Source organism: Salvia splendens, chromosome 16 (genome assembly GCF_004379255.2).
Source record: "Salvia splendens isolate huo1 chromosome 16, SspV2, whole genome shotgun sequence".
Taxonomy (NCBI): Eukaryota; Viridiplantae; Streptophyta; class Magnoliopsida; order Lamiales; family Lamiaceae; genus Salvia; species Salvia splendens.
Window position 1 is genome coordinate 11,341,154 of NC_056047.1, and position 13,958 is coordinate 11,355,111.

The 13,958-nt window shown below is 37.9% G+C and overlaps 1 protein-coding gene across 1 annotated transcript; it reads right to left on the minus strand.

Annotated features, from left to right (window-relative positions):
* Positions 1 to 9,860: 9,860 nt before the first annotated feature.
* Positions 9,861 to 12,650, minus strand: LOC121772242 (actin-histidine N-methyltransferase-like). Its single transcript, XM_042169262.1, has 5 exons — positions 12,516 to 12,650; positions 11,278 to 11,496; positions 10,871 to 11,170; positions 10,524 to 10,787; positions 9,861 to 10,404 (listed from the first exon to the last, which is right to left on the minus strand). Exons 2-5 carry the CDS (start codon positions 11,428 to 11,430, stop codon positions 10,030 to 10,032), a joined length of 1,092 nt encoding a protein of 363 aa, XP_042025196.1. The 5' UTR covers positions 11,431 to 11,496; positions 12,516 to 12,650; the 3' UTR covers positions 9,861 to 10,029.
* Positions 12,651 to 13,958: the final 1,308 nt, after the last annotated feature.

Genomic DNA, 13,958 nt, shown 5'->3' on the forward strand with positions numbered 1-13,958 from the left:
CAAGTTCATTTTTCTATCTATTTTCTGATGTCAGTTCGCACCAGAAATGTCTAATGTGTAAATTATAATGTTTGATTAGAGACTGAATAATTCTTTTTGGAGCCAGCATCCAATGCTTGCTTCATGGTAGTCATAGTCGGGGAGCTAGATTTTCTCTACACAAGCATTTTAGAGTTTTAAGTTTCACTAAGTTGTTGAGGGCTAGTTGTCAGTTGTTTTTTGTATTACTTATCATTTGACCCAATCTTTAATCCATAATGCTGACCTTATGTTTACTGGATTTGTGTTCTTTGGGATGATTCAGCTATAAAATGCACTGTGTCTATGAAAGTACAAGAGTAGAGATAGGACGATCTAGCTTGTACAACTCAAATTGGAAGCAAACTTAAGTCTAGAAGGCTGTATGATTGAAGTTATTTCATTCTGAAAATGAGTCAAGCAAAAATTGAATGTATCATGCAAGATAAAGTGCATTTTTGATAATGAACTACATTTAAATGCCTAGCTAGCTCTTTGTGATAATGAACTACATTTTTGATAATGAACTACATTTAAATGCCTAGCTGTTAAAAATCCTTTTATGGTAACACAGCAATGGTGATACTTATGTTATGATATTACTTCTGCCCAGATTTGGCGACATGTCTGCTAGTGGAAGTAGCATCAAAACTCAGAGCACTGAGACTTCTCAAACTGCATCAGTTTCACTTGCAAAATCAAATAATGATTCTCTGCCCATTGAGATAGAAGACGATCAAGCAGCTGATGTGCAGTTGATTTCCATTGATCTGGAAGAAGAGGATGAAGGTGTGGGCTCAAAGAGGAAGCTGACTTCTGATGTCTGGAAGGATTTTAAGAGGATCAAGATTGCGGGAACCATAAAGGCTAAATGCAAGCATTGTTCGAAGGCCCTTTCTGCTACCACAGGCCATGGTACTAGTCACCTACGTGACCATCTCAGGAGATGTGAGCTGAAGAAGATCGAGTTGAATGCTACAAAGAGATTGGCTCAAGCACACTTGAGGTTTGGTGCCTCTGCTGCAGGGCCAATAGCAGTGGAGAACTACACCTTTGATCAAGAGACTGCAAGAAAAGCACTCGCCCATATGATCATCCTTCATGAGTATCCTTTAAGCATGGTTGATCATGTCGGTTTTAGGAGCTTTGTTGGTGCACTTCAGCCTTTGTTCAAGATTGGGACTAGGAATACAATAAGGTAGTTACATTTCTGCATGTATACAATCTTTTTTATTATTTTTACATGTCTGGTTGAATTTACTAAGATGTCTTTACTGTATTGCAGGAAGGACATAGTGGAGCAATATGAGTTGGAAAAGAAAAAAGCCATTGAATACATGGTTGGAATCAATTCAAGGGTGGCTGTCACCACTGATATGTGGACGTCTGATAATCAAAAGAGAGGCTACATGGCTATCACAGCACACTTTATTGATGAATCTTGGACACTTAGAAATATAATCATGAGGTAACCATTGTGATTCTAGTTCTGATTTCTCTTTTATCTCAAAATACTAACATTGTTGTGTTCATATGTAGGTTCATTTATGTGCCAGCACCTCACACTGCAGAAATAATTGCTGAAGAACTCTATGACTCTTTGGTTGAATGGAATTTGGATGAGAAGGTATCCACTTTGACTCTTGACAACTGCACAACAAATGATGCTGTCATTCCTTTGCTTGTGAAGAAGATTGGTAAAAATAACCTCTTATCTGATGGTAAACTGTTGCATATGCGTTGTTGTGCTCATATCCTTAATCTGGTTGTGAAGGATGGGTTAGAAGAGTTGAAACCTGCAATTGAAAACATTCGTGATAGTGTAGCCTATTGGACAGCAACACCAAAAAGGGTTGAGAAGTTTGAAGAGATAGCAAAGCAGTGCAAAGTTAAAATTGAGCAAAAGATACATCTTGATTGCAAGACTAGATGGAATTCAACATTTAAGATGCTTAGCACTGCATTGCCATACAAGGCTGTCTTTATTCGGGCTAGTCGTGTGGATAGGCAGTACACATGCTTGCCAAGTGAGGAAGAATGGGAGTTTGCTTTTGATGTTGTGGAAAGGCTTAGGTTGTTCAACGACATCACTGAAATCTTTTCAGGGACTGATTATGTGACTGCCAATATCTATTTCACTAAAATTTGTGAGATCAGAATGAAAATCAGACAATGGTCAACTTGTGGCAATGCAATGGTAGAAACCATGTCTGCAAATATGGTAGCCAAGTTCGACAAGTATTGGTCTGATATTCAAGTTCTCATGGGAATTGCAACTGTTCTTGATCCTCGATTCAAAAACTTAATGTTGCTGATGTCTTATGAGTGGCTGCTTGGTACAACTGGTCAAATTTGTGATGACAAGGTTGCGGTGGTCAAGAATTCTTTGACTGAGTTGATGCTTGAGTACCATGTGGAAGAGGATGAGAATGAATCTGAGCCATCTACAACAGCTTCCTTAGGCGACACAGACTTCTTATCTTCTTTCAGTGCTCGTGTTGCAAGTAAAAGGCCATCAGCCATGCGGTTTAAATCTGAGTTAGACTGTTACTTGGAGGATGATTTGGTCCCGCTAACAACAAAGAACTTCAATGTGTTGGATTGGTGGAAGGTGGCAGGAACACGCTATCCCACTTTGAGGAGGATTGCTAAGGATATCTTTGCAATTCCTGTTACCACCGTTGCTTCTGAATCAGCTTTTAGCACAAGTGGTAGAGTCCTTAGCGAGCACCGAAGCAGACTCACTTGTCATATGTTGGAGGCGCTCATGTGCTCACAAGATTGGATTCGAAACAAAATCAAAGGTATTTTTGTGGTGCAGTTCATCGTTTCTTTATGTGGTTGCAAGTTGATTTACTGTTTTTTCTATTCCTAGTTAATGAGAAAGAGAGGAACTCGTCTACCTTCTGGTCTTGTCTTCAAGACATTCAAGAGGGACTTCAGGTCTGTATAAACCACAATACTATTCTTGTTTATGTTATTCATCAATAGTCCCACCATATTGTACTTCTTACTCAATTCATTCATGTGTGTAGGAACTCAAACTAGGATGAAGCTGGATGTGTGGCGAATTCAAGTTCAGCAGCAAGGTGTAGCAGCAAGGGGCCATGCTTGTGCGCTGTTTGCAAGATGCAAGTGCAATCTGCTATGTGCTAGTTCACATATTGAACTTCTCTGATCATGTATTAGACTGATGGTAGTACTTGATGTTAAGTGATGAATGATGGTGCTGCTGAATTGCTTAATATGTTTGTTGTTTTCCTGTATTTTGTCATATTTACTGTTGTTATGCTGCTGAAAATTTAAGATGGTTAGAGGGTATGGGTACCCGACGGGTATATTTTACCCGGTGGGTCTGGATCTGGGTGAAAAACTCCACCCGTGACAGTTGATGGGTTATCCAACGGGTGAAAGTTTTTTCTAAAGGATCAGGGTCTGAAGAGGGTAAACCCGATGGGTTTCCACCCATTGCCATCCCTAAGTGCAACTTAATACTGTTGGAATCATAGTCTGGTCAATGCAATTGGACCGGGTCGTACAAGTGACGGATTATTTAATTTTAAAATAATTAAATAATTTATAATCTATCTATGCTCCGAGTAGATGATTTTGGTATATTCACTTTGTCTAAATCGATTCCCGGTGAGTGAGAAATAATATATTAAAGTATGTCACGATACATGGAGATATGAAATTAATTAATTAAATAATCTCATTTCGTACACGTAGATAAAACAATGTGAAAAATGAGCATACGGAGAAAGCTTCATAGAATGCATGCACATTGATCGGATCGTCCAGATACATTTCTGGAATGAACAACTACGTGAGAGGTGTCTAGGTACATCCGTCCATGTTCATGCTCCATGATTGACGTCTGTAACGTCTGTAACGTTTGTAACCGCCGACCGTTACAAATTAGCCTTAATGGCATGTTTGACTCCATATCCTCCACATGACCTATAAATAGTCATGCACACTCTTGCATTCTCTACACCAATTCACAAACATTTTGCATCATAAGCTCTCTCCCTCTATGCATTATTTTTCTGTCGAAACCTCTGCCTTCTCCTCCATCAAGTTCGTCGGAGCTCTGCTGATAGCGGTGCTGCTTCACTAGAGATGTAGCCGTTTTATCTTTGGGGACGAAACGCCAATCTGAGAGCACTACCGGGGCGTATCTCGTCTTGCGACTCCTCGACTCGGCTAAACACTGTTCACGGTTTTCTGTTTCGATTTTTACATTATAATTCAGTTTCAGTTTTCCATTATGTATTCCTTCTTTTGGGTTGTATTACGCCCGGTTTATATCTTGTAATCCTAGAAGCCAACAAATAGCATATGGATAGTCCAATGATAATAAGTTATAGGCACTCTCTCCAACTAAAATAATCTCACAACTTAATCATAGATGGATAATCATATGATAATGTTGTCGTTCGAATTGCCACTAAAGTGCTCGCTAACCGGGTAAAAGATATTCTTCCTTTTATCATTTATGAAAATCAAAGTGCTTTTATCCCAGGAAGAATGATAACTGATAATGCCATGACAACTTTGAGTTGTTCCATTCTATGAAAAAGATAACTAAGGGAAGAAATGTGGTACTTGCTCTCAAATTAGATATGAGTAAAGCCTACGATTGAATGGAATGGCCTTTTCTAAGGGCAGTCCTCACTAAGTTAGGTTTCTGTGAGATGTGGATAAATACTGTTATGAATTGTGTCTCGTCTGTTTCTTTCTCAGTCATTCTAAATGGTGTGCCAACAAATAGTTTTTGCCCAGAAAGAGGTCTCCGACAAGGGGATCCACTTTCTCTTTACTTGTTTATCCTTTATGCAAAAACTTTGTCTTCTCTTTTGTATTAGGCTGAAGCACGTAATCATAACCATGGTTATCAGGCTGCACGTTCAGCACCATCAGTGTCTCATTTCTTCTTCGCTGATGATAGCATTCTCTTTTGCCGTGCAAATGAGAGGGAAGCCTTGGAACTGAAAAATATTCTCCACATCTATGAAAAGCTTCTGGGCAGAAAATTAATCTCGAGAAATCTGAGCTAAGTGTAAGCAAAAACATAAGTGATCAGAGGAAGGAAAAAAATCGTGAGGTGTTAGGGGGTAAATGATGTTCCTTTCCACAAAAAATATTTGGGGCTTCCTACTGTGATAGGGAAATCAAAGAAACAAGTTTTTGAGATTCTATTGAAGTAGGTGCATAAAAAATTAAAGAATTGGAATGAAAATACACTCTCACGAGCAAGTAAGGAAATATTTCTCAAGGCTATCATTCAAGCTATACCATCTTACACAATGAGCTGCTTTCTTCTCCCGGCTTCCATTTGTGACGAGATTGAAAAGGCAATGGCACGCTTCTTTTGGGGTGGAGTGCGAGAAAAACAAAAAATCCACTAGAATGCATGGAGCTGCCTAACTACCTCCAAGGTGGATGTGGGATTGGGATTTCGTGATCTTCGCCGGTTCAATCTAGCTATGTTGGGTAAACAATTATGGCGAATAATACAGAAGCCCGATTCTCTCATTAGTAAACTTCTTAAAGCAAAATATTATCCAAGAAAGGAGGTCCTCAGTGCTCCTATAGGGCATCAACCAAGTTATTTGTGGAGAAGCCTTATTGCATCTCGTGAGCTGGTGAATAAAGGAATGGAATGGAGAGTTGGTAGTGGGAAATAAGTTTCAATTATTGGTGAGAAATGGATAAATGGCGTGCATCCCTCAGCACCAAAAACCTTCCAAGGAACAGAAAACTTCTTCTCTGACTTGATTGACCAACAAAATTTGATATGGAAAGAAGAGACAATATACAAACTTTTTAACAAGGATGAAGCGGATCGTATTTGTGCTCTACCACTTAGCACTCGCATACTGTATGATAAACGAATATGGGGATATGATAAGAAAGGAATATATTCAGTCAGGACAGCGTATCACTTGACGGGTACATTTCTTGGGAAAAGTCAAGAATATAAAGCCTCCTCAAGTAGACTGGAAAATGGCTGGAAAAGATTGTGGCATTCTAAAGTTACACCAAGAATTCGACACTTCTTATGGAGAGCATGTGTAAACAGCTTGCCCACTAAGGAAAATCTTTATCGTCGAGGCATTGATGCGGGATCTATTTGTGAGATTTGTGGCTTGAGTTGTGAGTCAAGTGATCATCTATTGCTATACTGTACAGAAGTGGTTAATATTTGGAGGTATGGCCCTCTTCGCTTGGACTCTCATCTCCTTAATAGCTCTTCTTTTAAGCAAGTGATTTGGTCTCTTTTGGAAAAATTACCCCATGAAGCCTTTGCACCTTTTGCTTGTACTGCATGGAATATTTGGAAGATGAGAAACGAATTTTACTTTGACCAAAAAGTTTTTAACTGAAAAGAAATCCTTTCATTGGCGCACAAAAATTGGATGGAAATGTCTGACACTTTTGAAAAGAATGCTGGAAATAAAATTGAACATTGCAGTTTGCAGAAATGGGAACCTCCTCCATCGGGCACTCTTATGATGAATAGTGATATAAATGTTCTCTAGGATGGTCGAGTTGGATTGGGTGTGATCTTTAGAGATGAAAAGGGGGTGGTTGTCTTCGCTTGTAAGACTGAACTTAGAGTGGCCGGGTCAACGACATTGATGGAATGTATCGCAATTCGGTATGGTTTGAATATGTCCCTTTTGCAGAATATCTCTAAGGTATATGTGCAATGTGATAACCAAAATTTGATTAGGGAACTACAGTGATGTAGATCTTGATCCTTGCAGTGAGATTGTGAAAGATGACATCTTGGCTATTGCGAGAAGGGTTGACGTCATCGATTTTCAATTCATTCCTAGAGCTTGTAATCGTGTTGCCCACTTATTGTCTAGAAGTCCAAACTTTATAGGGGTAAACGTTATTCCAGAAAATATTTTGTCAGTAGTACATGAATAAACATCTTAAATGTATAAAATTACCTTATTTCTCAAAAAAAAAAACACAAGCTATTCTCTTGCAAAAATATATATTAATTCTATTCAAATAAATTCTAAGTTATACTTTTTCTATTTTAAATTCGGAAAAAAAACTAAAGAGCGAAAAAAGTTGGTCAATTTTTGAGGTTATAATTATTTGATTCTAATAAGTGTCTCTCTTTATTTATTCACCTCATATATTGTATTTACTCGATCTGTTATTATCGTCCATGCCCAATGGCCCGTAACACAAATATCAGGACACGAATGTAAACCATAGTTCACACGTGGTGGAGTATTAATGAAGCATGCTCAAAATCTTTATTATATGACAAAAATAGAAGCAAATGGAAATACATGTGGAAGCAATATGCTATGCCGAGTTGGATTGCAAAGATACGACGCCACGTGGTCACTTCAGATATGAATCGCGTGTCTCCTTACCGAGAACCAACATAACCGCCTTTACATCCGGCGCATTATTTCTGATTTATTACGCCATATATCAATATCAATCATTTCATTATTTATTTTGGCGCCGCCTTTGTCCACCTAAATTGTCTTCAATGCCCTTAGTTTGCATTAAATGACATAATTTAATCCTTCTTACAATCGAACATTTGATTCAATTTATAATGTCTATTAGTTTGAAATACAGTATTTTATTCCTCAAACTAATTGGAGAGGCACGTCGACTCATAACCAGATTTTTTTATGGATTGTTGGATGACTTAAGTTTTGTATCATGCTAATTTTTAATTTCATTGGTCATCTACCTTCAACTTTTTGGAAAGGATATACCGTCGTGCTAATTTTTTATTTTTTATTTCACTTATATATCATCTACCTACAATTTTCTGGAAAGGATTTACCTTCAAATGTTGGATCAATTGAATTCGATAATAGTTACGAGTATAAAATTATAACACAGCATAATAAAATAAAACACACTCAAATTTTAACTGTGTCTAACGTATTAGCAACCACAAATACAAGATTGAATTGATAATCAATATGACTACATATGTTTTAGAATACACCTTTTTGTTTGTAAATTTATCACAAGAGAATGATAAATAGGAAAAATGAACAAAAATTGGCATACCATTTGCTTATCACATGTTCTATATGAATATATGATAGATCAATATATAATCTCATAATAATATACTATCAATTGGTGTGAGAATAAGGAAAAGTGGGTTGTTAGGGTTTTGTTTCCATATTGTTTGAGAAGAAACATTAACCACGCAGAACATTTGAAAATAGAAGGAAAAATAGTAAAAGTATATAGCTATAAATTTATTAAAATTAAAGTGTTGAAACTTTGACTAGCCGGAATACAACTAGAAACTATCTGCTACTCACACACTAACATCTTAAAGCTTACGTTTTTTTTATCAAACACAAAGTTGACCAGTTAATATATTGAATTGGTCGCAAGCAATTGAGCATTAGTATCTTCTGTTAATATTACGATTCCAGAAGAAGAGTATTAATTTATTATTAATACAATTATTCACTATATATCTGATATCATTCTCAAAAATCAAGTACAGTATTTCATTTGATTTTCAATTCATTGGTAAGAAGGAAGGTCAACTACTTTGGCACGAAGCCAGAAACGGAGACGAGTCCAATATTGGAATCGTGGAGAATCAGATTAGACCAACCGCCCACCCATCTACGCTTGACATTTGTTATTTGCCCCATTTTCCAAGTGTGAAACCTCGAAATCCAATTCTGCACTAACTATTCCCACCAATCACCTCCTTCCACGTCACCTATTCTCGGTCAAGGTAAGATCTCGCGTCAAAGGATAAACACAAATTACAAATACATGTCTCAATTTTCTGCATACATATAGATCGCGTCCAAAGCCTTTCTCCTAGCGGCAAGAAGTTTAGACATTATCATATGAGGTACCGAGTTCGATATAAAATTATTCCACCACCGAATCTCGTGTCGTGACACATGGTTTGGCTTCCTTTCTATAGTAGTTACTTCTACCTCACCAATACAGCCACATTTTGACGACCCAAAGTTTCCAATCATTTCTTTCCCCAACTTCTCTCTCTATATATATAAAGTTAAGGCCAGGCCTCGAATCACAAGTTCAAACTTTCTATAATTCTATTCAGTTGTGAAGGCGCCTAAGGTGTGTGTGAATTGTGATCATAATTTCCAATTCCGCTATGGATCACAACACGATCATCAACAACAACAACAACAACAACAGCGACAACAACAGCTTCGACGAGGATGCGTATAGAGGTGTAGGGATTCACAGCCAAGTCACGAAAGTGAAGCTGGAGATGGAGAAGATCAACCGGCTCGCGATGCAGCAGCCGGAGGCACGGCCGGCCCTTCGCGGGACGAACCGCCAGCACCACCGCTCCCGCTCGCCGCTTGGTTTAGCTCAGAGGCCGATTTCTGTCGGCAATTAGTATAATTATATAGGACTCTGTATTTTCATGTCTCTCTCTATATATAGATGGTTTAGTTATATTCTATATGTGGCATATGTCTGGTTCAGACATAACTAGTTTTCTTGTTTAGGTACCTTTTGTGTCTTTCTTCACTTGTACATACATACTTCTTGTACAAAATACAGCAATAGAGACCTTACTTTCTTCTCTTATGTTCTTTTTATTTGTTCTTGATTTTCCCATCATCTTGAGGTTGGGGTGAATTAGGCGGAGCTTTTGTGTTAGGAATCAGAACTAATTTTTGGAAAGTTTTCTTGTTGGAGCTTTTTGTGTTAGGAATCATACCTAACTTTCAAAAGTCTCCTTCCTTTTTTAAAATACTGTATCATCTTTTTGTTAAATTCCCATTAAGATTAAGTTTGAAAATAATAAATCCATATGAAGGCGACGATTTCAAGATAATTTTAGGTATCTTATTACTTTTCATCCAAGTTCTTGATTCCAAATAGGGGCTAGTTTGGCCTCTAAGCATTCACGAGGTTTCTTTTTACAAACTCCACACGAAAATTGAAGCTATCGATGAAACGGTAATGGAATTAGGAGATGAAGCTGTGATTGTATTATTGAGAGGCGACAGATTCCTGCGACGAAAGCTGCCTCAATTTGTTGGTGAAATTCCTCATGGCGTCAATGATGAGAGACTTCTTCTGGATTCTGTACCGGACGGCTAGCTCTGTAGTCGGAGAGACAGTCTGTTCGAGCAGGGGCTCGTCTTCCATGATCTTCGTGGGGAAGTGCTGCAGAGCGATTACACAGAGAGCGATAATGGTGCGAAAAGCGGCTGCCTCGTTCGATATCCCTAGAGGAGCCTCTGTCGTTACAGATTTCAGTGTCTTCATATCCACCGCTTCTACTGCTTCTCTGTCGTTGCAGAGGAGGACCCTCAACGCACCCAGGAGTCTGTCCTCGACCAGCTCTGATCCTCCGATCCTCACCTTCCAAGAACAAACGACTAATTAGGTCAAAATGAAGCTTTCATGGTTAAAACTGCACATGAGTTCTCCAAAAATTAGGTTTTAACAAGGCTTGGACCCCTATGATATTCCACGCATACCTTAAGGTCGGGATTTTCGCCATCTAAGTTTAGTTGGCAAAGAAGCTGTTGCTGCCATGGCGTTGGAGAGGAGAAGTTTGGAGACGAAACTCCAGCAGCCATGCTTGCAGCATCAAAAAGTGCTGGGTCGTATTTGAGTTCGATACAATCATACGGGTTAGAGGGAATGACAAACCCGTAATCTAGAAGAAACAAATCATTGTTCAAACAGCCGTAATTGAGCTCTAATGGTTCATTTTGCTTAATATGTGTTCCAGCAATTACCTGGTAAACACAAAGCACGGCTATAAACAGTGTCGCATATCCTTTGTTGTCTCCAAGTTCAAGGAATCAGAAATACAGTGTACCTTTACGAGCATGTTCTCATTGCTTGCTTCTTTTTCTTGAACAATTTTAGCATTTGCCTTGAAGCTGTGGTTGCACATGTCTATCAGTGGAAGCAACATGGGAGCATCGTCATGGGTCCCATCTGGACGTTTACTGCCATACAGCCGGAAAGCTCTAGATGAAACAGCTGACATAGCCCATCCAAGAGCCGATGCATCTATCTCTTGCCCTCCAAAAGGGTGGTCATCCAATTTGACATTTTCAAGTGCATCTCTTACCAATTTATCAAATTCAAGAAGGAAACGGCACCTCTTATTTACCTATTCAAAAACAAAAATATGCACGAGATATTATGACTGCAGACACATAATATCACATTTTGGCAGTAATCCAATTCCATGGAAGATTGCCGTAAGGGAACAATTACCTGTTGAAGGAGAGGTGCATACTGTAAGTTCTTGATATCCTCCCCGGGGAAGAAGATGGGAACACTATAAGTTTCAGGGAGATTGCTGATGTATGGCCACCAAAATGAACCCTTTTTCGCTCTTTCTTGCAGAAGCCTTAAACCCAATTTCATTGCCCACAGTTCCTCTGTGCAATGCTCCAAATGTCCAATTTATTCCGTATACAAAATTCAATTATCCTAATAGTATTATTTTATAAACCATGTTACAAACCACATTTAGCTTTGTACCAGAGCAAAACAGCATGCAAAATGAATATTCTTATATCAACTTGGACTCAGTTTTCTCCAATCATAAAGGGATATCAATGTTGTAAAACTGAGTGTTGAGACTAACTAAACCAAGCTTACTAATCATCACCAAGAATAAGAGTTTACTGCATATCTTTTCTGTTTCAATGATAATCTCACACCACCATTAATCTACCTCAACCAATCATTCAAAGCACAACAGAAGATATCAGGACAACTGTTCAATCGTTATTGAAGTAAACGTTTTCGAACCGGATCATGTAGAAATACCACCATCATCAACAAATAAGATACTACAAATTATCTCAAGGAGATTATATACTATCATGAAGATACAACACCATTCAAGAACTTTGTCACCCTTTGTCACCAGTTTCTAACTTTTATTGTGAAACAAACATTTAGAACAGATAAACAGAGGATTGAGTATTTGTAGGATAAGATCATCAAACAAGTTCAAAAATTAATCAATCCACTCACTGGTATGAATTATTAATCTTTTATCCATCTCTCCTATCATTTAAAGTAGACGCTCTGCATAATTTTTCATTTTGAAAGTAGTGAAACACAGTCTCATCTGAGATGTAAACTTATCCAGCATATGTTATATTAGATGCTACATTCTTCCAACTAGGATGTGATTAGTTCCCAGCTTCAAATCAACTAGATTTTAAATGGAATTAGCAGAACAGCACAACAGAAACTAGACGAAACAAAGCACATTGAGTCATCAATTGTAGAAAAATACTAGTATATCAAACAACACAGTGAGACAAAATCATCATTTTCACTCATGTCTTCACAAATTAAATTTACTAAAAAAATTAACTACTCCACCGCTCTCAGCAAATCTTACTTTATAAGAAGACGCCCCAAAAAATCCTAAACTCCGCCAAAATTAATCGACTAAAAACCAAGATGCAAAAACCGAATTCATGGAAACATACCGGGAACATGTCGAGCTAAATGAGTAAGAGCAGAGGATTGGCCGTCTTTCGCCTCGAATCGGAGAGGAATGTGTTCGGGAAGAACAATGAGGTCGGACCCTTTAGGGATGTCGTCGGAGGCGATGAGCCCTAGCCCGAGGCCATTGGGTTTCTCCTCCTCCAAAAATGCAACCCTTACTGATTGGTGCACAAACCCGCCTTCTCGACGGACCCACTTTAGGAGGTCCGGTGGCTGGGCAACCAGACGAGAAGGGCGGAGAAAAGCTGACGCGGCGGCGGACGCTAGCGGCCGCACGTGGATCAGTGAGCTCGCCATTAGCTTCATCGAGTTTGCCTCTCGCTTTTACTCGGGATAATTTCTTCAACACGGGCCTTTGGGCCTGTTGGGAGTAGGCCAAGAACTTGGGCCGAAACTCATCAGAGATTTATTCAACTCAGTTAAATCTAACCCGAGCCAAATAAGTAAAATTCATGGCCCAATTCCTTGTAAACTTAACTTAGGACAGTATTTTAGGGTGAAGTTCAACTTTTTGATAATGTAAGTGCTTCAATTAAGAATTATTTTAAAATAAAAACTTTGAAAAATTACTTACTATCAGTTAAAAGCACAAAATATATTAGGTGGTGTCACAAATCATATTAGTTAGAGCAACTACTAAAATGTATTCCCTCCATCCACGAAAAATAGGAAAAATTGTAAATGACACGGGTTTTAATGTGGATCGGTAAAGTAAGAGAGAGAGAGAAAAAACAAGAGATAAGTAGTGTTAGTGAAACGTGAGGTCCATATTATTAGTAAGATAGAAGGAAAAAAAAGTAAGAGAGAAGTAGTGTTAGTAGAATATGAGGTCCATATCATTAGTAAGAGAGAAGTGGAAAAAAGTAAGAGATAAGTTGTTGAAAACTTTCTTTTTAAAAATGTGCTCTATTTTTTATGGACAACCAAAAATAGCAAAAATATGCTCTATTTTTCATGGACAAAGAGAGTATTGTATTATCATTTTATTTAATTTGTGCTACCAAACAGATAGTTCTCAAAGTTCTCATTTTAAGATAATTATCTAAGATGACCCATCTTCTTTTTATTATACTAAGTATTACTAACATATTGACTTAGGACAAAATAACTTATTTTCATACTCCATTCATTCCATAGTAATTAGATAGTAATAGATGCGCTTCTTTTAGGCACACGATTTAAGAAAAATTGTGTTTAATAAGTTAAGTAAATGAATAATAAAGTAAAAAATGAAAAAGGTACATAGATGAAGAAAAAATAAAGTAAAGAGAGTAAAGTTAGACAAAAGAAATTTAAATGACTCTAATATAACTAAACGTAAAATGACTCTACTAATGCGGGATGGAGGAAATATTTTATACTATTCCTTTTGGATCCTATTAGAAGTCATATTTTATTTTCGTTCTCTCTTCGTTGGAAGTCTC

What these genes read in the sequence shown, in the direction of transcription:
- LOC121772242 (XM_042169262.1), bottom strand. Translation starts at nt 11,430, where the DNA reads ATGAAATTGGGTTTAAGGCTTCTGCAAGAAAGAGCGAAAAAGGGTTCA. An exon ending in ATGCACCTCTCCTTCAACAG is followed by an intron (nt 11,171 to 11,277) that starts GTAATTGTTCCC and finishes GTTTTTGAATAG; the next exon opens with GTAAATAAGAGGTGCCGTTT. An exon ending in GCGAAAATCCCGACCTTAAG is followed by an intron (nt 10,405 to 10,523) that starts GTATGCGTGGAA and finishes TGTTCTTGGAAG; the next exon opens with GTGAGGATCGGAGGATCAGA.